At 35.0% G+C, this 26824-nt stretch overlaps 1 protein-coding gene across 2 annotated transcripts in view; it reads right to left on the reverse strand.

Moving 5' to 3' along the window:
* The window catches only part of FMN2 (formin 2), a 378878-nt gene that overhangs the window by 121107 nt on the left and 230947 nt on the right, over window positions 1-26824 (reverse strand). For both annotated transcript variants that reach the window (XM_077901499.1, XM_077901498.1), the window contains 5 exons: window positions 15761-15852; window positions 15476-15605; window positions 14287-14433; window positions 10997-11056; window positions 10724-10844 (listed from right to left, as the gene is read on the reverse strand). In XM_077901499.1, the coding sequence (XP_077757625.1) occupies window positions 10724-10844; window positions 10997-11056; window positions 14287-14433; window positions 15476-15605; window positions 15761-15852 (550 nt within the window). The remainder of the gene's footprint in view (window positions 1-10723; window positions 10845-10996; window positions 11057-14286; window positions 14434-15475; window positions 15606-15760; window positions 15853-26824) is intronic.

The raw sequence follows: 26824 nt of genomic DNA on the forward strand, positions 1-26824 counted from the left end.
CTTTATTGGTTCACTCACTTACTTACTGAGTCCAGATCAAGTCAGGCATCTGCTAAAAGCTAAGCACAGTCAATGTCAAATCCTCACTGAAGGGTTCAATTCCAATAACAGGGACCTATACTAGTGTTGACATAAAGCTCTGGATTGGGTTCCCCTGGTTCAAATAGAGCCTCCTTTGTAGGGTATTTAACATCTCTAATTTGTAGCTACCTTATCACTGAGGAGAGGATTAATGATAATATCAACATCATAGGAATTAAATGGAGTTAATGCATGTAAAACACGGACACTGAGTAGGCAAGCAATCTACCTCGAAAAGCAACTCAAAATTACTGGCTGAGCAGCCTTATCAAACCATATATATGCACAATTCTGACACTACTTATGAATTCTTCTTCAATGAGCCAACTCAGGTATGAATATTCTTATCCATCAGATGTAAACCTGATATAAATTAAGAAAACTCTGACCTCATGGGTCAATAGATAATCAAAGCCAAAATAGTTGCAAGACCAGTGACTTGCTCATGCTCTTTGCCATTGTTGAAATTTTTTCTTTCTCCTGGAGAAAATTTTACTGATTCAAAGTCTGATTTAAATATAATTTCTCAATTATACTTAATCATTACCTTTTCTGTGTTTCTATAGTATCTTATTTATATAACTAAAAAATATTTGTTATACTACAAAGTAGTTATCCATATAATCATTGGCCTCTTATTAATTGATGAACTATGAAGGAAAGGTCTATTTTTTATTTGTACTTTCTAATAATTTAATAAACATGTGTTGAATGATAATTAAGGTGTTGGACTATAATATCTCTAAGATTCCTTACAATCTAAACCTAATAAATTATCAAGAATCTGAAAAAAAAAAAGTTCATCGCTTCTGATCTCGTAATTATGAGTCTATTTTTTTTAAAGATTTTATTTATTTATTCATGAGAGATACAGAGAGAGAGGTAGACACAGGCAGAGGGTAAAGCAGGCTCCACGCAGGAAGCTTAACGCGGGACTCAATCCCGGAACTCCAAGGGTGACACCCTGGGCCAAAGGCAAGCGCCAAACTGTTGAGCCACCCAGGGATCCCCTCTAAGAGTCTATTAAGGAAATAATCAGAGATATAGTAAAAACATTATGAATAAAGATGTTCAACATATTTCTTAAGAATAGGGAAAACTGGGAAAAGTCTAATTTCTTTCTTACAAGAATCAAATTACTCACTAAATTATGGCACAATCATAAGAAGGATTATTATGAAATCATCTGAAATGGTTTTTGAATTGTATTAAATGGCATGGGAAAATGCTCATGTTATAATTTTTAGTGGGAAAAAACATGTAAGTTATAAAAGTGAATACAGATGTCCAGTCAAATGGAATGATGAATTCATAGGCTGAGCCTTCCTTCTGCTGAAAACACATAGCAATAAATGAAAACATAAAAAGAGAAAACCAAACAACACAGTATGCTTTAAAAACTGTAATATCTCCTTAGACCAGAAATATTAGAGTAGCCCAAGTTAATAAACAGACCTAAAGTGAGAGGTCACTGTAGTATGCATGTAGAGAAGGTAAAGATCTTGGCTTACAAAGAGACTAGTGAAGGAAGAGTTCACATAGCCAGAAATGGAACCAGTCTCACTACTAGAAAACAGAGCTGTGACTGAGCTCTCCAAATCATGAAAGGAGGATGAAAACAGCTATTGACTACATGCAGCTGTGTGACTGGAGCAGGATGCACAGGCAGACACAGCCTTCAGGTAAGACCTCAGCTAAGTCATTCACTATCTTGATACTGAATCTGTAATAAGCCTAATATGCAAGTATACATACATATACGTGGGCATACTAATAGAGGCTTTGGTTCTGGCCTACAGGCCAAAAACAGGCCGTGTCAAAGCAATTGAAAAAAAAAATGAGACAGTTAAGGATTGCGGGGGTCAGGAGAAGGGAAAGAACAAAAGACAGGCAGACTGGCAGTTTCTGTCAAATCCACAACTTGCAATACAAAGGCAATCCTAAACAATACAGACATAACTGTGTGCCTATGCCTATGTACCAACTGAACTTTATTTACAGAAAGAGGGCTCAATTAACAGATAGGCTGTGAATTTCTGACACTTGATTTAAATCAACATTGCAACACCAAAATGAAACTAATGAATAGAAAGATAGCTTGTAACTATTAATAAATGAAATATTAATTCGTTTCAGGTGAAACAAAAGAAAATCCAAAAAGGTCTTCAATATGGTTTTATAAATATCAAAGAGATAAAGGAAAGATAATATCTAAAATAAGAACAAGAAATTACTTTAAATTTAAAAAGGGATGTGATAAAAATCACATTAGAAATATTGCAAACAGGGATGCCTGGGTGGTTCAGTGGTTTAGCGCCTGCCTTTGGCTAAGGGCATGATCCTAGAGTCCCGGGATCGAGTCCCACATCAGGCTCCCTGCATGGAGCCTGGTTCTCCCTCTGCCTGTGACTCTGCCTTTCTCTCTGTGTCTCTCATGAATAAATAAATAAAAAGAAAAAATATTTTTCTTTAAAAAATATATTTAACATTTTTTTCTTTAAAAAAAGAAATATTGCAAACAAAAATATTATCATGATTAGTTGCATTGTTAACACAAACATCAAATTGGACAAAGTCAAAGAGAGACAAAGAGCTAGAAGACAACATTGAGGATTATAGCAAAAAAGGTGGGGGTGGATTTTTAAAAGATGAAAGAGAAGTTAGGAGACAGAGAGGTAAGCTAAGTATCTCCAATGTACATCTAAAAACAGCATCAGGTAAAGAGAGAAAAGTGATGAACACTAACAGATAACCATTGAGAATTCTGAAGACATTAAGGAAAATATCAGTCTTTAAGCTGAAAGTTCTCACTAAGTACAGAGCAAGACAATGAATGAATGAATGAATGAATGAATGAATGAATATTGTGCACTTAAAGCAAAGCCAAAGATGAATAGGGATAATAAGAAAATTATCAGGGAAATACAAATCAAAACCACAATGAGATACCACCTCACACCAGTGAGAATGGGGAAAATTAACAAGGCAGGAAACCACAAATGTTGGAGAGGATGCGGAGAAAAGGGAACCCTCTTACACTGTTGGTGGGAATGTGAACTGGTACAGCCACTCTGGAAAACTGTGTGCAGGTTCCTCAAAGAGTTAAAAATAGACCTGCCCTACGACCCAGCAATTGCACTGCTGGGGATTTACCCCAAAGATACAAATGCAATGAAACGCCAGAACACCTGTACCCCGATGTTTCTAGCAGCAATGGCCACAATAGCCAAACTGTGGAAGGAGCCTCGGTGTCCATCGAAAGATGAATGGATAAAGAAGATGTGGTTCATGTATACAATGGAATATTACTCAGCCATTAGAAATGACAAATACCCACCATTTGCTTCAACGTGGATGGAACTGGAGGGTATTATGCTGAGTGAAATAAGTCAATCAGAGAAGGACAAACATTATATGGTCTCATTCATTTGGGGAATATAAAAAATAGTGAAAGGGAATAAAGGGGAAAGGAGAAAAAATGAGTGGGAAATATCAGAAAGGGAGACAGAACATGAGAGACTCCTAACTCTGGGAAACGAACTAGGGGTGGTGGAAGGGGAGGGGTGAATGGGTGACGGGCACTGAGGGGGGCACTTGACGGGATGAGCACTGGGTGTTATTCTGTATGTTGGCAAATTGAACACCAATAAAAAATAAATTTATTATTAAAAAAAAGAAAATTAAAAAGTCATCCAAAGAGAGGATAGATTATCTATAGTAGAATGACAATTACATTTAATACAGTCTTATCAGATGACAGAAGAAAAAAAGATATCTTCAAAATACTGATAAAAACAAGTCAATCTAGAATTATCTATCCAACAAAATAATAACTAAAAATAAGGATTTCTTTTCAATCATCTTTTGGACTAAATTTCAAATGTACCAACCTTCAATGAGAGAACAATCAAATGAGAAGGAGAAAAATGGAATGCAATAATGGCAGCATAGTGATTGATTTAATACCGATAAATGTTATTAGGTAATGATTATAAAACACTAGTAATTTTCAGAAGAAAAATGTTGGGACTAGAAGCCTGAAAAAAATCCTAGAAGAAAGATGAGACTTTATTAGTTAGAATGTTCTAAAACTTCCATCTTATTTGGGAAGATACACTAAATAAATTTATAGCATATTAGACATTATATAAAGAAAATATGTTAAACATTTATGATCAGCCCACAAATTAATAGAAATTATCTATAGCTTCCAAAATGCATTAGAGGAATCAGAGAGAGAATACTGAAAAATTTGTGAACACAGAAGAAAACCAGAAAAACAGAATGTAAATGTTAATTTACCCAACTATAAAGCAGAAAGTACAATAGACAAAATTTATATGTGTCATGGCTCCAATGGTATAATTTGTGCTTACGTGTGAAATAAACACTCATACTAGATAAAAATATATCAAATACTAATATTATTTATCACTGCACTGTAGAATCACAGATAAACATATTTTCTCTACATTTCTCAGTGTTGTTTGATGTTCCTATGCTGAACTGATATTTATAATCATAATAAAATGTTGCTTCTTAAAAAGCTATTGGTTACATTTGAATGGAGTTTATATCATTTATCTGTCAAACAAAAATCATTAGAAATTTACAACTGTAAATAAAATTGCTATGCACAAATATGTCTATGTTAGCAATTTTGAAGGCTGAATTTTCCTGTATATCTCTGAGCACAGACATGACTTCAATTTGAAGATATAGTTTATGAATTTCAAACATTTTCAAGTTGATTATTGAAAGCAGGGGTAGGAGTGGAGGATACAGAAATAATTTGCATGAGAACATTCTTGCCCAGTTCCGGTAATTTAATTACCCAATGCCCCGTACATGTTGAGTTGATTTAAGTCATGTGGCAAGTGCTACAATTTCTAGCTGAGAAAGGCACTGGAATAGAAGTCGTCATTTGGCAGGACTGCATCAAGAAAAGCTGCTGACAGCCAGAAGGATCAAAAGCAGATCAGGTTGCTTAACAAACTACATGTCACTGAGCTAAGAAAGCCAGGGGAGCACCCTGAGGAGCTGTGGAAATCTTGGGAAACAAGTATAGAAACTAAACTTAGTGGATGTTCTTATCAAATGCTAAGACGAGATTCAGTTGTTTTATTAAAATGCCTAAGCCATAACACATCATTCCCAGTATTTCCTTAGAAATAAAAATGACATCTGTAAGCAGAAAAAAAAGAAGTGATAGAGGCAGAAGACAAGTAATTTAATGGTTATAGTTTATTTTTTATCAAACTAATCACACCATTTATTTTTTCTTTATTATGAGTAGCCAATATTTATTGGACATTTACAATGTGGGAAGTAGTGGGATAAATTCCCTATACACATCATCTCTCATTTTCTAAACCATCTTGAAACAACTTGCTTCTGCAAAAAAAAAAAAAAAAAACTGAACAGGCTATTTGACTCTTCCTAAATGAATTATCTAATTTGATCACTTAGGAGGAGTCATTTTTAATAGGCTATTTATCAAAGTAGACATTACTTTAAATTATATCAAAAATAATACAACCCAATATTCTCCCATTTGACTCCTATTCAGTAAAATTAATGTATATATCTATTTATACCCATCGCATTCCAAAAGGGACACAAGGCAATTTTGTTTTATGCTTTGTTGATATAAAATGCTGTATTCATATGCTAAAACTTTCCCAGAAATTGAATTTAAATTTCAGCTCATAAGATTTCCTTCTTTGTATCACGAAATGTTTTTTTAAATGGAAAAACTCAAATTCTAGAAAAGCAAAACATAATAGGTATGATTAAATTATGATTTTTGTCAGTATTTAATGGATGCCTCAGAGTCTGACAGCCTTGTAAAGAGTTCTTCAAGCTAATATCATTTTACAAGAATAGTAATACATAATTACATTAGTTCTTAAACTATAGTTTCATTTCCCCACTTTCACTGTGAGCTCCTCTGAGGCAAATGCCATGCTTCTGTTACTAACATGGTACCAGGCTTGCATTTCTTAAAATGTGTTCCACCAACTAGAGAAACTACCAGATACTCTGAAAAATGTACTCTGTGGTCAAATAAATTAGAGAACTGCTTGCCAACCCTTCTTTCAGAGAAGACTGTGAATTACCTTTAAATTTATCTTATCCCAGCAGTTCTTATCTTCATTTGGTCATGAAATGTTCCATTTCTAGAGCAGCAAATTTTAACAATCACACACAAATGAGGAAATATACTGGGTGAGCAAATGCTATCGGTCCTAGTTTAGGGAAGAGGCTTTTTAGAGAAATTAGTCATATCCCAACAAAAAGTATAAATGGTAGGGCTTAAAATCATCACCTTCTCACCCCTCTGAGGTACTAAAAATTGCCAAGATGTCCCCTCAATGCTTAATCTGTGTAGTTTATCACAAGACAGATGTGCAAGAGGAAACAGTACTCAGTGGCACTGGTAACTTGTCCTTTTCAAAACCACTATCTGGTATATGCTAATTTCTTTGTTTTAGCTCAAAGAGACTTGTGAGAACGTGGCATTTTCAGGGCTATATGTATATTTAATAACTATAGTAAAAAACTATGTAGATAAAAAACAAATGTGGTAACATTCCAAAGTGATGTACAGGAATCCAAAGCAAACAGGAATCCCCTGGTAATAAGATTACCATTCCTATCATTTGTTAAATCACCTGCAAACTACAGAATTCTCTGCAAGACCAAATTGTTAATCAAAGTGAAAAGTATTTTGCAGATATTCCAGAAATTCCCCGTAGCATCACATTAAAGAGACAGAGAGAGAGGAGAGAGAGAGAGAGAATACAGAATTTCTTAAGGAAACCAAGATACCTGGCAAATTTTGAAGTATAATACAATACTATACATGAAATGTTGGGTTGTTTACAAGGCAGTCATTCTTGGGCTCAGTTAATGAGCACCCATATTTGAGGTTCTAAGTGAGAACATCTACAGGACAGAATTTCACCCCTCCTTGGCAGTGATGATTATAACTTTTCTTATGCGTAGCACAAGCAAATGCCTAACATGCATCAGGGCTATAAATAAATGTTGTAGAGTGTTTAGAAAATATAAGCAAACTATATAATGTTGCTCTGTTGATTTAAGTTTATATAAGCATCTGTGATAAGAATTTAACAACTTCATAAATTTCCTTACAGATCAAAATCTTTGGATGACTATTTCAAAACTAGGATTCAATCTCTTAAAAAGTGATATCATATTTGATTTATGGAAAGAGGTAACCAAGTCACTTCTTCTCATCTAGTAATACAACCTCAAATGAAAATCTCACATTTAAAAAAAAAGAAAAAAGAAAAGAAAATCTCACATAAATCTATTTATTCCCTGTCTGTGCTTAACACACTTAGCAAGAGTGAGCTGAAACAAACAGCAGAGGCACTCTCAATTCTGCAACAAGAACCCTCATGATCATAAAGGGAATAAAGAGATTTTACATATAAAACTAAAAAAAATTATAAACTATTTGACTCCCTGGAAATGTTACCTTTTTTCACTATAACTCTCTTTATCTTAAAAATTATCACTAAAGTATAATTGACATACAAGATTATTTTAGTTTTAGGTGTACAATATAATGACTCAACATTTCTATACATTGTGAAATGAACACCACAATAAGTCTAGTTAACATCAGTCCCACATATAGTTAATTTTTTTCATTGTGATGTGAGTTCTTTCAAGATTTATTTATTAGATAGAGACAGAGAGAGAGAGAGAGAGGCGGGGAAGGGCAGAGGAAGATAGATCCTAAACAGACTCCACACAGAGTCCAGAGGCTAACACAGAGCTTGATCTCATGACTCTGAAATTCCAACCTGAGTCAAAACTAAGAGCCAAGCACTTAACCCACTGTGCCACCCAGGCACCCTAACTGGGATGGGAATTCGTAAGATTTCCTTTCTAACCATTTTTCAAATTTGTAATACAGTATTACTAACTAAATTCACTACACTTTATGTTACACCCCCATGACATATTTATGTCATAATTGGAAATTTGTACCTCATGATCCCCTTCACTCATTTTGCCCACCATCCAAACCCCTCCCCTCTAGCAACTACCAATTTGTTTTTTGTATCTATGAGCTTTGTTTTGTTTTCCTACTTTGTTTTTTAGATTCTACACATAAGTTAAATCATATAGTATTTGTCTTTTTCTGTGAGACTTATTTCACTGAACAAAACACACTCAAGGTCCATTCATGTTGTTGCAAATAAGATTTCATCCTTCTTTATGGCTGAGTAATACTCCTGTGTGCATGTACACACACTATATACATACACACATAAATAAAACATCTTTATCAATACATTTCTTGATGGACTCTTCTGTTGCTTCCATATCTTGGCCATAGTAAATAATGCTGCAATGAACAAGAGGGCTGCATATAGCTTTGCAAATTAGTGTTTTCATTTTCTTCAGATAAATATCCAGAAGTAACACTGCTGGATTTGATGACAGTTCTATTTTTTAATTTTTGGAAACCTCCATACTGTTTTTCACAGTAGCTGCACCAATTCATAATCCCACCAACGGAGTGAGCAGATTCCTGTTTCTCTACATCCTTGCCAACATTTGCGGTTTCTTGTCCTTTTGATAATAGCCATTCCAATAGGTGTGAAATGATAGCTCATTATAGTTTTAATTGGCATTTCCCTGATAATTAGTGATGCTGAGTATCTTTTCATGTGCCTCTTGGCCATTGGTATGTCTTCTTTGGAAAAATGTCTATTCAGATCCTCTGCCCATTTTTTAATTGGAATGTTTGTGTTTTTGTTTTTAAGTTGTAGGAGTTCTTTATATATTTTCGTGGCTAACCCCTTATTGGATTTATCATTTGCAAATATCTTCTCTCCCATTCAGTAAGTTGATTTGTCCTATTGTTAACAGTTTCCTTTGCTGTGCAGAAGCTTTTTAGTTTGATATAGTCCCATTTGTTTATTTGGCTTCTGTTGCCACTGCCTTTGGAGTTAGATACAAAAAAATATCACGAAGACTGATACCAAGGAGCTTGATATTTTCTTCTACAAGTTTTATGGTTTCTGGTCTTACATTCAGGTCTTTAGCCTATTTTGAGTGAATTTTTGAATATGATATAAGATACTGTCCAGTTTCATTTTTTTGCATTTAGATGTCCAGTTCTCCCAAACTCCATTTATTGAAGAGACCATACTTTCCTCAGTGTATATTCTTGCCTCTTTTGTCCTAAATGGACTGTATATGTATGGGCTTATTTCTGGGCTTTCTATTCTATTCAGTTGACCAATGTGTCTGTTTTTATGCCAATATTATACTCTTCTAATTACTATAGCTTTGTAATATAGCTTGAAGTCAGGGAGTGTAATATCTCCAGTTTTATTCATCTTTCTCAAAATTCCTTTGGCTATTTGGGATCTTTTGTGGTTCCTATACAAAATTTAGGATTTGTTCTAATTCTGTGAAAAATGGCATTTAAATTTCAAAAGGCACTGCATGGAATCTGTAGATTGCTTTGGGTAATACAGACATTTTTAACAAAATTAAGTCTTCCAAACAATAAGTATGGAATAGCTTTCCATTTATCTGTACATTTTTCAATTTCTTTCACCAATGTCTTATAGGTTCTACTGTACACATCTTGTCTTTCCTTGGTTAAGTTTATTCCTAGGTATTTTTTTTTGATGAAATTGTAAATGAGATCAAATCCTTAATTTCTCTTTTGAACAGTCTGTTGTTGGTATATAAAAATGCAATAGATTTTTGTTTATTGATTTTGTACCCTGAAACTTAACTTATTGGTTCTAATAGTTTCTGGTGCAGTCTCTAAGGTTTTCTTTTCTTTTTTCTTTTTTCCTAAGGTTTTCTATATACAAAATATTATCCTTTGCAAATAGTGAGTTTTTCTTCTTCCTTTCCAATTTGGAGAGCTTTTACTTTAAATGTTACTTTTTTTTTTTTAAGAGAGAGAGAAAGGGAAAGAGATAGGTAAAGGGGCAGAGGCAGAGAGAGAATCTCAAGCAGGTTCCCTGCTGAGTGCAGAGCCTGACCTGGGACTTGATCTCACAACCTTGAGATTATGATCTGAGATGAAGTCAAGAGTTGGACTCTTAACCGACTGAGTTACCCAGGTGCCCTTTAAATTTACTTTTAATTTAGAAACCTGAAAAATTCCAGACTCAGTTCAAAATGATTTGATACAAGGTTTCTCTACTAAAAATAAAATGTTACCAAATATGTGAAAGAAGAATATTTTTTTGTTCCCAGGAAAGTTCATAAGCCACAACATCTTGTGCAAAGAATACCAAGGGAGTATAGGAGGAACTATTTCTCTTTTAACAATAACATGATAAATGTACAAATGCTTGGCTTAAAGTGAAAACAAGATGATCAAATTTGCTTCTGATGAAAGGGATTGCTATTCAAATAACCAATATACTACTCAATAGCTAAATGTCTAATACATATAACTTTTTAAACAACAAATGAATGAGGTCATTTTTCTTTTGCCACACTAAAAAAAACTGTAGTTTTACAAAGCTATTAAAGATTTACGTTCTTGAAAAATACTGAAAAGTCTGTGTTTTTCTCATTAAAAAAACATAAGTAGTACAAAACATGATTCTTTAAGATTATGAGTTACCTTTCAAGTCCTTCTTGAGTTTTCTGAGATCTTTTTGAAAATCTTCAAACTTCATCTGTGAGGCCTGAAAAAGGTCCTGGGGTTCTGGCAGTGGAAAAACACACTGTTCTTTTCCAGCATCCTAATTAGCAAGAAACACATAATTTTAAAACAAATCAGCATCAATATAAATAAGAATAACACAACAATGCTAATGGTGAAACAACAACAAACACTGCCAATCACTCAACAACAAAGAATAACAAAATCAACTATATGTAAAAAATGTCTTACCTCATCAAAATTTCGAAGATAATAGGAAACAATATATGATAAAAGGCTTCTGCTATTGTCCTAGGCAGAAAGACCAAAGTAAGTAAAAATATATTTTTTGAAATATTAAATATACAATGTCAAATAAAATAAATACCAGTAAATCAATATATAAATGGAAACATTTAGAATAAAATGGGAAAGTCCATGTTTCAAAGTACTTCAGCCACTGCATCTAAGGAGTTTAATGGCACAGAAGATCTTGTTTTTCCCAATGTTCTAATCTAAGCTCCAAGTGGAAGCACAGCTGTTCAAGGGTGGAGTCTCAGCTGTGAATACTTTCCTGTTTTTACCCTCCTCAGTCAGAAAATTAGTTCGTTAACTGTCATGTTTTATTATTAAAAGGTATAACTATTATTTTAGCTGAAATGACTAAATATTGCCAGCATTTCTATACCATTTCTGGACCAGCAGGTATCACTCCAACAGTAAGTTTGACAAAGGCTTATTAGTATATAGATTAGGAAAATAAAGTTAAGTATTATTTTAAGTAAGCAGGAACTTAAAAAAAAATAATAATAATTTTTTAAAAAATTTTTTAAAAAGCAGGAACTTTACTTTTTCTAAAATTTTAAAAATTTACTTATTCATAAGAGACACACAGAGGGAGGTAGAGACATAAGCAGAGGGAGAAGCAAGCTTCCCGCAGGGAGCCTGATGTGGAATTCGATCCCAGGACCCCAGGATCACGACTTGAGCCAGACATAGACACTCAATCACTAAGCCACCCAGGTGCCCCTAAGCAGGAGTTTTAAAAATGCAAATATGCATATTATAAATTGCTAGTCAGCAACTGAGATTGAGAAATTAATATCCTCACTACTATAAATAATGCAATGTATTTACTACTATAGAAAAACATGTAGAATTGTTTCTATTCTAATAGTTTTCAAGGAATAGTTTTTCACTCTTTTTCTGGCATACTTAGAGGTATTAAGTTTTAATTATTTCTCTTTTTTGCATCACTTGAAATTACTGCTAGATAATTTGAATGTGGGAAGACAAATATATATATATATTTTTAAAAACCTTATGACACAAACTACATCTCCTAAAGTGTTCAGCCTAAACATCATTTTCCCTCTATTTATAAAAAGCAATATCCTTTTATAATTTAATTTGATATGAATTCACCTTTTAGAGACTTCCCTCATAGTAATTTATAATAATAATATATTATGCAGTAATATATTACAATAATAAAAGCAGTGTATTTATTAGAAAGAGACTTTGCTTGTAAATAATTTAAGCAACTTACCTTTCTCTTTCCTAACATATATCAATGCAATGGTTAACAGTATATGAATCAATTAACAAAGCATTTATTAAATGTGTGCTGATACGCATGCTGAGTGAAAATTCTAAGTCATCTAAATAACAGCTCTGTCCATGTAGGCCTACAAATACTACTAAGAAATAGATATAGTTATATTTGTTTTATAGAGAAAGAACCAAATCAGGAAGACTTTATATATTGTGAGACTGCAAGTGAAATTATAAAATAAAATCTTGCTTCTTGATTTTTTATGTAATTTTATCTAGATTTCTCCTTAGTTATTTAAATTAATAAAATTTAACTTATTGGGGGATTGAATAAGATATATCAAACATAAAAAACCAAATAATCCCTTATTCATATATAATTATGATTACAGAATCTATTTCAGATCCACTTTTGTAAGTTAAATATTGTGTTGATGATATTTATATTCCAGTGTTATTTGCAAATGTTACTTGTTTCAAACCAGCCATCATTCTTACTATGAACCACATTCATAGTGCTTTGAAGAAGAAGAACTATGAGCCACATTCAAGTGCTTCAAAGAGAGCTTTTGCTTTTGGATAAATATGATTTATTAGGTTGACAAATTGGAGGTTCCTGTGAAAACTTGTGACATACAAATATGATAGGATCTGAATTTTAAAAATCACGAAAATTATATGCTGCTGGTGTTGCAAAACAGGATGATAGCTTTATTGAATTTTGGAAGAGCAGTGTGTTGCATATCACAGAACTCAATGAAAGAATGGTAAATGGATGTATGAGTAGAAGTATGAATGAATGAGCAAATTATTTGTGGGCCAATAGAAAAAACAAAAAGAAGTATGTCTTTCTTATGTGGGAGATTATAGTTGACCCTTGAATAACATGAGTTTGAATTGTGTGAGTCCTCTTACACATAGGTTTTTTCAACAAATACAGTACAGTACTGGGAATATATTTTCTCTTCCTTTTGATCTTGTTAATAACATTTTCTTTTCCCTAGCTTACTCTATTGTAAGAATACTGTATACATTACATGTAACAAGAAATAGGTGTCAAGTAACGTTATCGTAAGACTTCTCATCAACAACAGTAGGCTATTGGTAGTTAAGCTTTGGGAGAGTCAAAAGTTATGTGTGGATCTTCAACTGAGCAGGAGGTCAGTGCCTCTGCATCATTCAAGGGTGAACTATATTCATTATCTAGGAAAAACAATTCTAGTATTTCCATTTCTATGAGTCAGTTGTTTACTTAAATTTACTATTTTAAAAACATGACCCTAATTTCCTTTATCAAACAGTTCTGTGTGGAGATTCTTCTATCAGAGAAACAGAATTCTACTATTTTCTAAGTTTACAGTCTCAGACATTAACTCTAAACATCATAGTTGTTTCCTTAATCTTCTATTTTTACTGACACTCTCATAATCTGAGATGTTAATTTTAAACAAATACAAGTATAGAAGCAGATCAAAAATTAATTAGTCCTGCAAAAAGGCTTAGACATTCTCACACATATCAGTATAAAGGGGAGAATGATATGTAGAAAAGCAGGATCATCTTTTACATTTTATTTACAATCTATTTTCACCCATCTTTGCTTTGTTTTAAAAGCACAAGCCTGTTCGCCTCCATTATTTAACATAGAAGAGAAGAAGAATGTCTAATTTATGAAAAGTAGTCCTCAGAGTCCAAAGCGATAAATATTAGCAGACATGGTAATGATAAAAATCATTATTTTTCATTCTATTTAAAAGTTCTCTACTCAATTATTCATTAGTCATAGGATTCACAATTACTCATTTTAGAAAGTATTATTATTCACAAAACCATAAACTTTTGATGGCCATATACTTTTATCTGACTCAGAAGATAAAGAATTCGGAACATAAAGAAACATTTATTGCAACAGGTTTAGAGTCAAGCTTATTACTAAACAAAACATCTAATCCTCAAATTGCCTACATTCATTCATACAAAATACTTACACTGCTTTTGACATCTTTCAGCTTCGGAAGAATGTCTAATCCAAAGCCATCCGCCTGTCCTCGAGTCTTGTTTCCACCATTCATGTAGTTGCCAAAAGCAAGAACCAAACCCAGAATCTGCATAACCCCTGGACCATTTTTTAATGTCTGCAAAACAGCATAAAGAACATTTTCTCTCTCAGACAAAGTTTTCTTTGAATTATCTTAAATCAGTGGCAGATATTACACTAATAATTTTGGGTGACAATCAAAATGTATCAGTGCTTATTATTAGGGTATTTTAAGAGCAGTGTTTCCAAAGTTAATTTTAAGAAGTTGCCACCTACAACATTCAGATATACATTTGTAAACTGAGAGATACCATTCTAGGCTATTTCTATGATATAATTGCACAGAAAACAAATAAGGTTGTAATAGGAGAACTACTACAAAATAATGTCATTGCCATCACCCTAATTGTACCTAACTCTGGAGCAATAGAAACTTTTGGCACAAGCTGTGGGAAACCAAAACACGGCTATAAAGATTAATTCCAAATTTAGATTTATCCCTGAAAAGTTCACACTCACTTCTTCCAAAACACAAAGCTCAGCTGCAATTTGCATGTCTTCTTTCCTCTGAAAATGTGTCTTTAATAACATCTTACTAGTTTTCAAAATGATTTACCACAACGAGAACGAATGGTACAATTGATTTTTGACAAATTGTTTTAAATGGTAATATTGGTAATTTCTGCCAAGCATTTATTCTTTATTTTTGGAAGAATATTTATCTGCTGTTGAGTCATACAGCTGTTCCTAAACTATTTGGATAGAATCATTAACAGTTTGTTGAAGACCCCTTCCAAAACTGAGGGAAAGTAAATGAAATGCCTTCAAATCACATCGAATCTGGAGTCTGAGGTAGGACAGGATCAGACCATTTTGGCAAAAGCAGAGGGAACAGAAATCCCTGGAGGTAGGAGCCCAACCAGCATACTCCAGCGATAGCACCCTGTGACAGTGTGCACCAATCATCATTTGCTTTGATCTGGAAGCCATTGTGGTACCTTCTCTTCTGTGGAACTGCTCTCCTGAAAATTTATGCATACTTAGAGAATACAATAAAAAAAGTTTTTAAAATATAAACACGACTGAACACAATTCAACATCAGAACTCAACTGTCAGCATTCTACAGACCAGAACCCACCTCACACAATTTCTGTAGCAATTCCAGTTTACGACGAATTGAGCAAATACTTTCTGAAAATGTGGACTGGAACAGGATACAAAAGACTCGCTCTGAAAAGTTGGGGATTAGTGACAGTTCATAAAGGAACCTAAGGAAATAAAGCCAAGTTAAGAGGAAAAATATAATTCATATAAACAGATGTCTATTCTCCTATCAGAACAATTATGAAGACACTATATTTTCCATATGGAAACAGGCTGTCCATAGCCTGGCCACCCTCACAAGCTTTCAAGGTGTGCTTACTGTTCAGGTTTGTCCAGAGACTTGGCATTTTCCTTGTCTTTGGAGGACCGGCCATGCTTCTCGATTTTTTCAAGTTCATCTGACTGTGCTCTCTGGAAAAAATAATGCCAAGCAGTGATTCAAAATCTGGTGAAATTAATCTCTTAGATTATGGTAATTTTAATATAGAAAACTTCTATATATTTTCATATTTCTTAGCATCTGTTTGCCGTAAAGCTTGACTTAATTCATGAAGGCATTTTAAAGTGTAAATATGTTTAAATGCAAACCAGATCACCTCTAAACCTTCCAAATAATGTTATTGGCTATTAGTGATCTGCAAAGCATTTATTTATTCAAGTATGCTTTAAAACAATACAGTTTTCCTCTCTTGTTTCTTGGCTGTTTGTAATACTCTCTAGAATACAAGAACTTCATTTTAAAGTGGTATGTCTTATTCAGAAATCAACCAAGTTAAATTTGGAAGTAATGTGAACCTAATGTTATAAGAAATTTAAAGGGAAAAAAGTACTTATTTACTATTACAATCATTGTTTATGGCTTTTTTTAAGGGAAAAATACAATAGAATTATTAAGTGCTGGGACAAAAATAAAAGGGTTTTATTCTTCTGCTGAGTTTTCTTTTTGACACAAAAATGGCTTCAGGCTTCTCTTCTCCCAAAGTATCTCCTTTTATCCTTCCTACTAAATTTCTTTGTAGGAGAGTTTTTCCTGAATTTTCAATATACGATAGAAGAGTTTATAGACATTGAAAAACACAAATCTATTCTTCTTTATGAAAAACTTGGATGCTTTTTATTTGTAGTCTTGTCTTTAGTTTAGAACTCATGGAGATGTTCCAAAATAGCTAAATAGAATATTCCTATGCATTAAGAAATGTCAGTAGACTACCATACTTTTTTCTTTTTTTAAAGATTTTATTCATTTATTCATGAGACATACAGAGAAAGAGGCAGAGACACAGGCAGAGGGAGAAGCAGGCTGCCTGCAGCAAGCCCGATACAGGACTCAATCCCAGGACTCTAGGATCACGCCAAAGGAGGACGCTCAACCACTGAGCCACCCAGGCGCCCCAGACTACCATACTTTGAATTTGAGTCTAATCATGAGAACTTAAATTCCCTTCACATTATTTTTTTGTTTAAATATTAAGCAGTTTAGCCAAGGACTACTGTATAGAATAGAATGTGATAGATTTATAGAAACTAAAGATTTTATCTGAAAAACAGCTATGTTCTGTTTCTTATTGTTTTGAAATACAAGTTTTCAGGTAATAGGATTAACTGGCAAAGACTAGTTTCTCACAAGAAGCTTTAAAAAAAACTGCTCATTTTTTTAAAAGACTTTATTTATTTGAGACATAGAGCCAGAGAGAGAGCACAAGTGGAGAGTAGAGGAGAGGGAGAAGTAGACTCCTGGCTGAGCAGGGATTCCCCATGCAGGGCTAGATCCCAGGACCCTGATCAGGATCACCTGAGATGGTGATCCAAGGCAAAGGCAGACAGTTAACCAATAGAGGCCTCAGATGACCCGAAAGCTGCTCATTTTTAAATTTTATTTATTTGCTTTTAAGTAAGCTCTATGTCCAATGTGGGGCTCAAACTCATGATCCCAAGATCAATAGTAACACATTTACCAACAGAATCAGCTAGGTACCCCAAATGAAGCTTCTTTTGACAGGGGATTAGATAGCAGATCAGGAAATCTTCTGAGGATTTGAATTTGAAAATAAATTTTCTATCTGAAATAATACAACAAAAGATCCAAAGGTATAAAAGGAATATGTTTAATGCAAATATCCCAAGCTACTTGAAAGTTTTAGAACCTGTTCCTAGAATTTAAATTGCATAATAATCTTACTTTTTTCCTTCAGTTTATTATGGCTTTGCCCCAGAATTTTAGGGGGGTAAATACCACTTCATTTATTTATCATAGTTACCATCCAGAAGTCAGCTCGACGGATACTATCATTATACCACTTGAAAACAAGTAACAAGATGACCTTTAATAATAACCATGCTTGAGGATGCCTGGGTGGCTCAGTGGTTGAGCATCTGCCTTCAGCTCAGAATGTGATCTTGGAGTCCTGGGATCCAGTCCCACATTGGGCTCCCTGCATGGAGCTTGCTTCTCCCTCTGCCTGTGTCTCTACCTCTCTGTGTCTCTCATGAATAAATAAGTAAAATCTTTAAAAAAAAAAAAAAAAAAAAAAGAATAATGACCATGCTCATCTTTTGGCAAATGAGTGAACAGAGTGATATCCTAAAAGAATATTAAATTAAAAATACAGATAAAGCAAGGGTTGTTTTAAGAACTATAGGTCCACACCAAATTATACCTTATAAAGGCTTTTAGTCCCTATAATCTCTCATTCTTTTTTTTTTTTCTCTCATTCTTTTAAAAGAAATAAGTTCTACCAAAGCAGAAAATTAGTCTGCTATCTTCAAGCCCAAGCACATTCAATACTCAAACATCAGGGGCGGGGTTAGGGTGGGGGGTGGATTGGAAATCCACCTTCTTACAATCTGATAAAGTAATCAAATTTGTTGGCTTTATTTTTGTTTTTTGAACTTTAGATACTTTGACATAGACTCAACCTAGTTGAGTGCTGGTACAAGAAGATCAAGGACTAGAAGCTGACTCCACCGACTCAGTAAATTTCCCTAGGGCTTAGATACACACACACACACACACACACACACACACACACACACACACCTCAAGAGACAGCGACAAGACAAATGAAGATGGCTAAGTAAATCTTAATAATAATTAAATACACAAGAGAAGGAAAAAGCTCCCCAATGTCTTGAGAACATAGTGACTTTCTGGCAATACTATAGAGTTATTCTCTAAATTATTTAGTACACATAAATTACTAATTGCAAAGTCCTTTATACTTATGCTCTACTAAACCATTTCTGATGACTCTAGAAAGCAAGCTACCCTGGGTTGACAGTGCTGCTTTATGGATGATAAAGGGAACTAAATGCCACTCTATGCCATACCACATTGGGTCCCTGGACTCTCTAAACAATAGAATTGATCAGAGGCCAAACCAGAGTTTCAGGCAAGGCTTTATTGGGGCTCATGCTGGAGCACAAAGGAGAGAGCACAAAAGAAGAATGTCCACAAGCTGACTTCTGGAGGAGAGGTCAGGGAGAGGTGTTTTTTTTTTTTTTTTTTTTTTTTTTAAGAGTTAGGTGGCACAGTAACTTCTTGCAAGATACACATCAATAAAGGCAAAGGAAACAAAAGTAAAAATGAACTATTGGGACTTAATCAGGATAAAAAAGCTTCTGCACAGCAACAGAAACAGTCAACAAAACTAAAAGACAACCTACAGAATGGGAGAAGATATTTGCAAATGACATATCAGATAAAGGGCTAGTATCCAAGATCTATAAAGAACTTTTTAAACTCAACACCAAGAAACAAAAAATCCAATCATGAAATGGGCAGAAGACATGAAGAGAAATTTCACCAAAGAAGACAAAGACATGGCCAACAAGTACATGAGAAAATACTCTGCATCATTTGCCATCAGAGAAATCCAAATCAAAACCACAATGAGATACCACCTCACACCGGTTAGAATGGTGAAAATTAACAAGACAGGAAACAGCAAATGTTGGAGAGGATGTAGAGAAAGGGGAACCCTCTTGCACTGTTGGTGGGAATGCAAACTGGTACAGTCACTCTGGAAAACAGTATGGAGGTTCCTCAAAAAGTTAAAAATAGAGCTACCCTACGACCCAGCTATTGCAATACTGAGTATTTACCCCAAGATACAGATATAGTGAAACTCTGGGACACCTGCACCCTAATGTTCACAGCAGCAATGTCTACAATAGCCAAACTGAGTAAGGAGCCATGATGTTCTTTGACAGATGAATGGATAAAGACGACATGGTGCATATATTACTCAGCAAGCAGAAAGGATGAATACCCACCATTTGCTTCCATGTGGATGGAACTGGCGGGTATTATGCTGAATGAAGTAAGTCAATTGGAGAAGGACAATCATCATGTGGTTTCACTCATACGGGGAATATAAGAAATAGTGAAAGGGATCATAAGGGAAAGGAGGGGAACTGAGTGGGAAAAAATAGAGAGGGAGACAAACCATGAGAGACTCCTAACTCTGGGAAATGAACAAAGGGTTGCGGAAGGGAAGGTGGGCAGGAGGTTGGAGTAACTGGGTAACAGGCACTGAGGAGGGCACTTGATGGGATGAGCATTGGGTGTTATACTATATGTTGGCAAATTAAACTTCAAAAAAACAAATGGAAAAAAAAGAACTTAAAAAAAAGTTAGGTGGCAAAAGGGTGACATCTAAGCATGTAGAGGCAGGGACTTATTAGCTCCTGTGCACTTAAAGATTATACTTCTTCATGCATCACATATCTAATAAACATGTAAGATCTCCACCCCTGGGCATAATTTTTAGTATTATATTGAAGAGAAAAGTTGGGAAAAGGTCAGTGCTGGGGTGCATCTTGGCACAGACTGGTTTGGTCCAGTCTTCACCAATCTGTGGTAAGCATCCTCTTTCCAAATTCCTGCAAGATGTGCTACTCAAGAGGCATTGAGTTTTAGCTTCCCTCAGCCTCCCTTATGGAGGCAGCCAAGAAACACTGAATTTCACAGTCAGGGCTGAGGGAACTGGAATCTGGTGCTTGCTTTGTCTCATATCCATGACCCATAAACTGCATTCTTCTTCCAAATACTGGCATATGTAACTTTATGGCATTAAAAATAAAATCAATTTTGGGGGCGCCTGGGTGGCTCAGTAGGTTAAGTATACAACTCTTGATTTCAGCTCAGATCATAATCTCAGAGTTCTAGGATGGAGTCCCAAGTCCCACTTCACACTCAGCAGGGAGTCTGCTTGAGGATTCTCTTTCCCTCTCCCTCTGCTCCTCCCCCACTCATTTTTTTTCTCTCTCTAATAAAAAATAAATCTTTAAAAATAAAAAAATTAAATCAATTTTTAAAAAATCAGTATTCATCTTATTTTTAAAAAGTCTTTAAATATAATGAAGCTATCAAGCTTATGGTAGCAAACATAAAATTTCCAAAATTCTATTGTTTACTTCAGATCTTGAATTTTATGGTTGGCAACAATCATCAATTGTTTTCCTTGAAGTGACCACTTACTTTGTACATTTTGAAGAAAATATCTACCAAACCCCAACTTACTAATAATCCCAGTTTGCCAATCAGATTTTCAAATAGAAATGGTGTCCAGTGACAAGGGGCTACCTTAAATCACAAGTGGTTTTTATCAAACTATCTGTTGTACTGTAGCATGTAACAGAAACACTTTGTGTGTACTTCCCATTTTATCACACAGAGCATTAAAAAGACATACTCAAGAGTTGAATTTTAATAAATATAATAATTTTCGCTGTTCATTAAGGACACTCTTAAACTAAGTCATCTTTTTACGCCCCTGCCAATTGCATGGCAATGAAGAATTATAATGACGTGTAAATGTGTGGTTCTACTGCCTTGATACTGGCAGAGGTGCCAGAATGTTTACCTTTCACTGCCTTTGAGCCATCAGTACAAACACTTACACTACCAGAAAAGCAAGTAATATCTTAGTGTTATTACGAAAATCATTCTTATCTTGCAGACCCCTTTGGGGAAAAAAGTAGAGTCCCTGGGCACCCACGGAGCAGAGTTTGGAAACTGACATCTGGTAAAATCTTCTTATCCAAATGATGATTATATTATCTTCAACATTCACCATACTCAAACACCTCCAGTGACAAAAACTCATTCTCACTCTAAACAACTGAAAATTCCTTTCAAATATTTGGGAAAGCTAAATTTTTCCTCTTTTGTCTTCTAAGTATTTTGGTTCTTTACATTTCCTATGGTATGAATGTGAGCCTATTATAATTACAGTTGCTGTTTGAGTAGTTTTCTGATGGCTTACAAATGAGGCACACACAACAGTGTCATATAACTCTCCCATCGTACAGTCTGCTTCTCAACTACATCATTCCAGAAATACTGCTGCTGTTAGTGTAGCCTAAAATTAAGGACAATATTTGGAGAAGCCCCATATTCTTTAAGTTATCAGTGGTCTAAAACCTTTGCATTATTTTTCATGTTTATAGACTCTATTCTGCCTCTCCTATTCTGTACTTATGAAATTGATTATCTTGGACTCAAGCACAACAACACACTTGTTATTTTTTTCTACATATAATCAACTATTCTAAGATTTTATAGCTTGAGATCATAAATTTGTAATACTATGGAGCAAATACTTCGGGCTAGGGTAGCGTGGCTAGGGTAGAGCTTCAGAAAAAAGAGGTAAGACCTGAGTTTGAAGAATATGTTGACCCTAAATAGATGGAGAACTAATCTCATTGATTTGCCTCTAAAATTTCTCTGCTTCTTGTATTCGCAGTCACCGCTGAAGACACAGGACCTGATGACTCTATCACACCAGATCTTCTACCTGAATATGTAGCATTCACTTTGGCTTGCTGCTCTTGGCTTGGTTTATGAATGACCTCCTCTGGAAAGCCTGCCTCAACCACCTTGATCTCCACTATAATTATTTTCTTTCCAAAATGATAACAGAGAACCAATAGTTGCTTTGTTTTATGCTATGCTTATCACAGCATCTTAATGGTGATATAAATATATGTCTACACCTTCTATTGATTGGAGCTCCTTAAGAAAGATCACATCTCACGTATCTTTATTGTCCTAGTAACCAGTAGAGCTTATGGTATGTGGTAAGCAGTCAGTGATATTTTTTTAAACGCTGAAAAATTGTATCAGTAATTGAATATGACAGAAAAAGGCCTCCAAGTCATGGAGAGCAGACAGGAAAAAGAGGAGGCATAATGACAGAACAATCTAAGAAGTATTGAGGACATAATGATATGCAGATAATTCCAACTGCTTATCATCATCCTAAGAGTATAATGAGGGCAGCTATGAGGTCATTTGAACTCCAAAATTGATAATGTGAATGTGTGAGACAGAGTGAGTCATTTCAAATGCTAGTACAACATAAGTAAATAAAAGTAATAAGAAAGCTATGCCCAGCAGAAGTACATATGAATTCACTCATCTATACATTCAACACAACTCTCGTGCCCCATCACTCATCTCATGCAAAAATACTTATGTGTCTAAAGGTACAATAAGCAGGACTAAATCATAATAGGTTTAAGCAATGTTAACCAATTCAGCAAGACTCTGCTATTCATTAATATACCATGATCAGTGTTTCTTGCCCAGCATCTTGGCTTGCTCCTTGCAAAGCATGAGAGATCAAGCAAAAGTCAGTTATTTTTATCTGCTAATGCCCCCATATTATTGTTCTTAATAGCTACCACACAATTTATGTCAAGCTAGTGGTTATAAATTGGTACTAGAACCAGAGGTCATCTGGATACTTTTGGCTCTGTTTGGCCTTCACAGCAAATTTAGTGTCAAGTGTTCTCTGGTCCACTAGTAGGTAATCATCAAGATCAAACTTTAAAACAAATGACTTTTAGGGATTCATTCATCCATTCATTTAAAGGCCCAGCATTTACCAGCATTACACCAGGTACTGGGGATAAAAAGATATATATCTTAGCCTTCAGATTCAAGCAAAATGCTAAAACATAACGTACCAAGTAGCTCATAATATCACTCTTACTTGTTTAACCCTTCTATAGTGATCTTCCACTGCTTTTTAAAACTATATATGACTCCCCATATATGAAGAGGATGCTAATGTTCTCACTACCACACCAACAGTGATTTGTTGAAATAAGTTCATTTTTCTTCTTCTTTTTTTAAGATTTTATTTATTTATTCACGAGAGACACAGAGAGAAAGGCAGAGACATAGGCAGAGGGAGAGGCAAGCTCCCTGCAGGGAGCCTGATGCAAGACTTGATCCCAGGACCCTGGGATTACAAGCTGAGCCCAAGGCAGACACTCAACCACTGAGCCACCTAGGTATCCCAAGTTCATTTTTCGTTATGGTCAAAGACCTGGGCAACAACATCACAAACTTAAACATCAATTAATAAAATAAAGGAATTTCTAGCTCCATATATTCAAATTACAAACTTTCCTTTTCCCTGTCCCACTCACTTCAATGATTAAATCATTTCAGTCTCTTTCTTTAATGTTAGCCCTTCCTGCACCTTCCCCAATCACCTGCAGATTTGTACCAGGATTCAGTGTGTTTGCCTATGAATGAAGTGGACCTCAGTTGCTGCTAAACTGGATGTTTTCAACAGTTACCAAAGATCCATCACATTTAAAACCCTGTAGAACTCTTTATCTAACCGCTGGCCAAAATGGACCCAGATTCCAGGCTGTCAACACTGATTTCACCATTTATTTTGACTTCCACTACCCTTGGCCCATACACCCCCTTAAACTGAATCCTGCTATTCCAACTCCTGGGAAGAAGCATTACTTCTAGAGAGGAAGGGAATGGGGAGCAAGGGGTAGAGAGGGAGGGAAGAACACTGAAATCAGTTGGTATACATTTCCATGGTAAGCATTTCCACTGCATTAGTTTATTAATGGTGCTAAGCAAATGTTTCTCAAACAGTGTTCCAAAGAATACAAACTTAGATTCCTGAAATTCATTAGGAATTATATATCCATTTTTAAGACTCACATGCTAAATACTCGTAGAAGTTATATTACTGAAAAGACTATTTCAAGAGCAATCCTCATACTTAACTGATACCAAAAATGCATGCATGCCAGAGACAGCCAGACAGAGGAGAAAATGACAGTAACACTCCCAAAGAAGCAGTGTTCTAGGGATAGAACATGGAAACATTGTCCCTAGCCAAATTTTAGCAGTTCCTTTGTCCAGTTTCTTTCAATATTCACAATAAAGCTAAAGTCAATCTTTAAATCTTTATCTTTTTCTTTAACATCATCATCCCTGATGTTTACTAGGTGATTTTTACCTCCAATATTGTTCCCTTTGATTACATTACATCTTTTCCTAGATATCCTCCTACCACTCTGCAGGACCTTGTCAGTCTCCACTGCCAGAATTGCATCCACTATCTGAATACTATATAACAACTGTCTTTAGCCCATGTTTTCCCTTTATATCCAGACATGCAATTACTTTGTCCGCATTTTAACCTGGATACTTAAGAAACATCACGGACAAAAAAAAAGTCTAAAAATAAACTCATGTATACTTTCCCCAAACACTCAGTCATTCTGATTCCAGTAAACTGGAAAACTAGTCACCAATCAGAAAGCTGGGCATCATGCTGGATGTCTGTAATTTACTTCTACGTCCTATGAATCACCAAGACCTGTCTTCATTTCCAATGTTATCACCTTTGTCTAGACTGCTGCCACCTTTCAACACCCACTTTGATACCATGCCTGGTCTCTCCATAATCATCCCTGGCTCTAACAGATGTCCTACACAGCACCCAATTTTTTTAAAGTTGTTAAGTAGAATATGTATAGTCTACTTTAAACTCTTTAATGGCTGTTATTCTTAGAATAATACCACAGACTTTAAGGTGCCTACAGAGCCCACATGGTTCATTACCCCCACACCCCACCTCCCTCTGCATTCCATCTCATGCCATATATCCACATGCTACATACATTCTATTCTCCATGGCTTCCCTTCATTCCTCAAACACATCACAATTCCTCTTTCATACTAGCTTCTCCCTGTGCCAAATACATTCCCCATGCTTCTCATCTTCCACAATATCCACCTTCTCCTTGTTTCAGCTCTGAACTCTCTTCTTTGGGGAGGCCTTTCTTAAGCTCCCCATCAACAATGAATCTTCCCATTACCTCATTCTCACTGTAGAAATGCAATTTCCTTCATAACACTTATGACAATTGTAAATGAATATTTGAGTCTAACTCCATATTAGAAAGAAAGCTCCATAAACACAAAGATAATATCTATTTTTTGTTTATCACCATAAGACGGCACACGCCTGCAGTAGACACTTTATAATTATCTGATGAAATAATAATAAATGAATGAATGGAGTTCTTAAATATAAAAATTCTTCCAAATTCCCTCATTTCTTCCTATTATCCTATCTCCTCATTCAGTCTCAGTTTTTCTTCTGTGTCTTTCCTTTCTGCAATAAAAACAAAGACTACTAGGAACTGAAATGGGGAGGTCACACTTCCAATGACTATTTTTGGAGAAGTAGAGGTCAAGATATTTGGTGACATCAATGATAACACCCAGGAAACTGGTCTATATTGGATGATGTTGGCGGGAAGAGTGAGCTCGATTTCCAAGGAATAAATTTGTCTTTTCTTTATACCTGTGCGGTTAGTCCAGCATCATCAGCATCCTTACCATTTCTATAATTTACATGTTCGTTTCTCCCTCAGTTTACTAACCCCTTCCCCTCAGTCTTTTGTTCATGTTCAAATTTATTTGAAATAATCCTCTCTTTTTTTCTATCTAAATCTCAAACTTACTTCTCCCTTAACCAACCACATTCCTGAATCCCTCCACAACCCTCTACTGCCTCCTCTACTTTTCCAACACAGTATCCTGAAGGCATACGGACTTCTGTCCTCATATTTTGTTCGCTTTTTGAATCCTGGAAATCTAGCTTTAATTCTCATTCAAATCACTCTCACTAAACTCAACAACGATCTTCTCAAAGCCAGATTTCTCTGCAGATAAAACAAGAGCTGATATTATTGAGTACTCAGTATTTGTCAGGCAAATCCTGCAACTGTTTTACATGCATAATCTAATATAATCCTTACAGTGCCCTAATAGGTAAGCAACATCATCCTCATTTTTATGATGAGAAAGTGGAGTCTTTTTTAAAGTCTTAACTAGTAAATACAGGAGCCAAGATCCAAACAAAGAGTGGCTCATCTAACATCTATTGACCTACATTTCTTCAGAAAACTCTACTGAGCCCCAAGCTACCTACTGAAGGATCCTAGATCCTTTAAAAAAAAAAAAATCAACATGAAGGCCAAGATAAAGTAATTACACTAAAAGTCCTTCTGCAACTAAAAATCCTAATTCCACAAACAGAGGAAGGCTTTC

Source organism: Canis aureus, chromosome 6 (assembly GCF_053574225.1).
Source record: "Canis aureus isolate CA01 chromosome 6, VMU_Caureus_v.1.0, whole genome shotgun sequence".
In the NCBI taxonomy this organism is placed as follows: domain Eukaryota; kingdom Metazoa; phylum Chordata; class Mammalia; order Carnivora; family Canidae; genus Canis; species Canis aureus.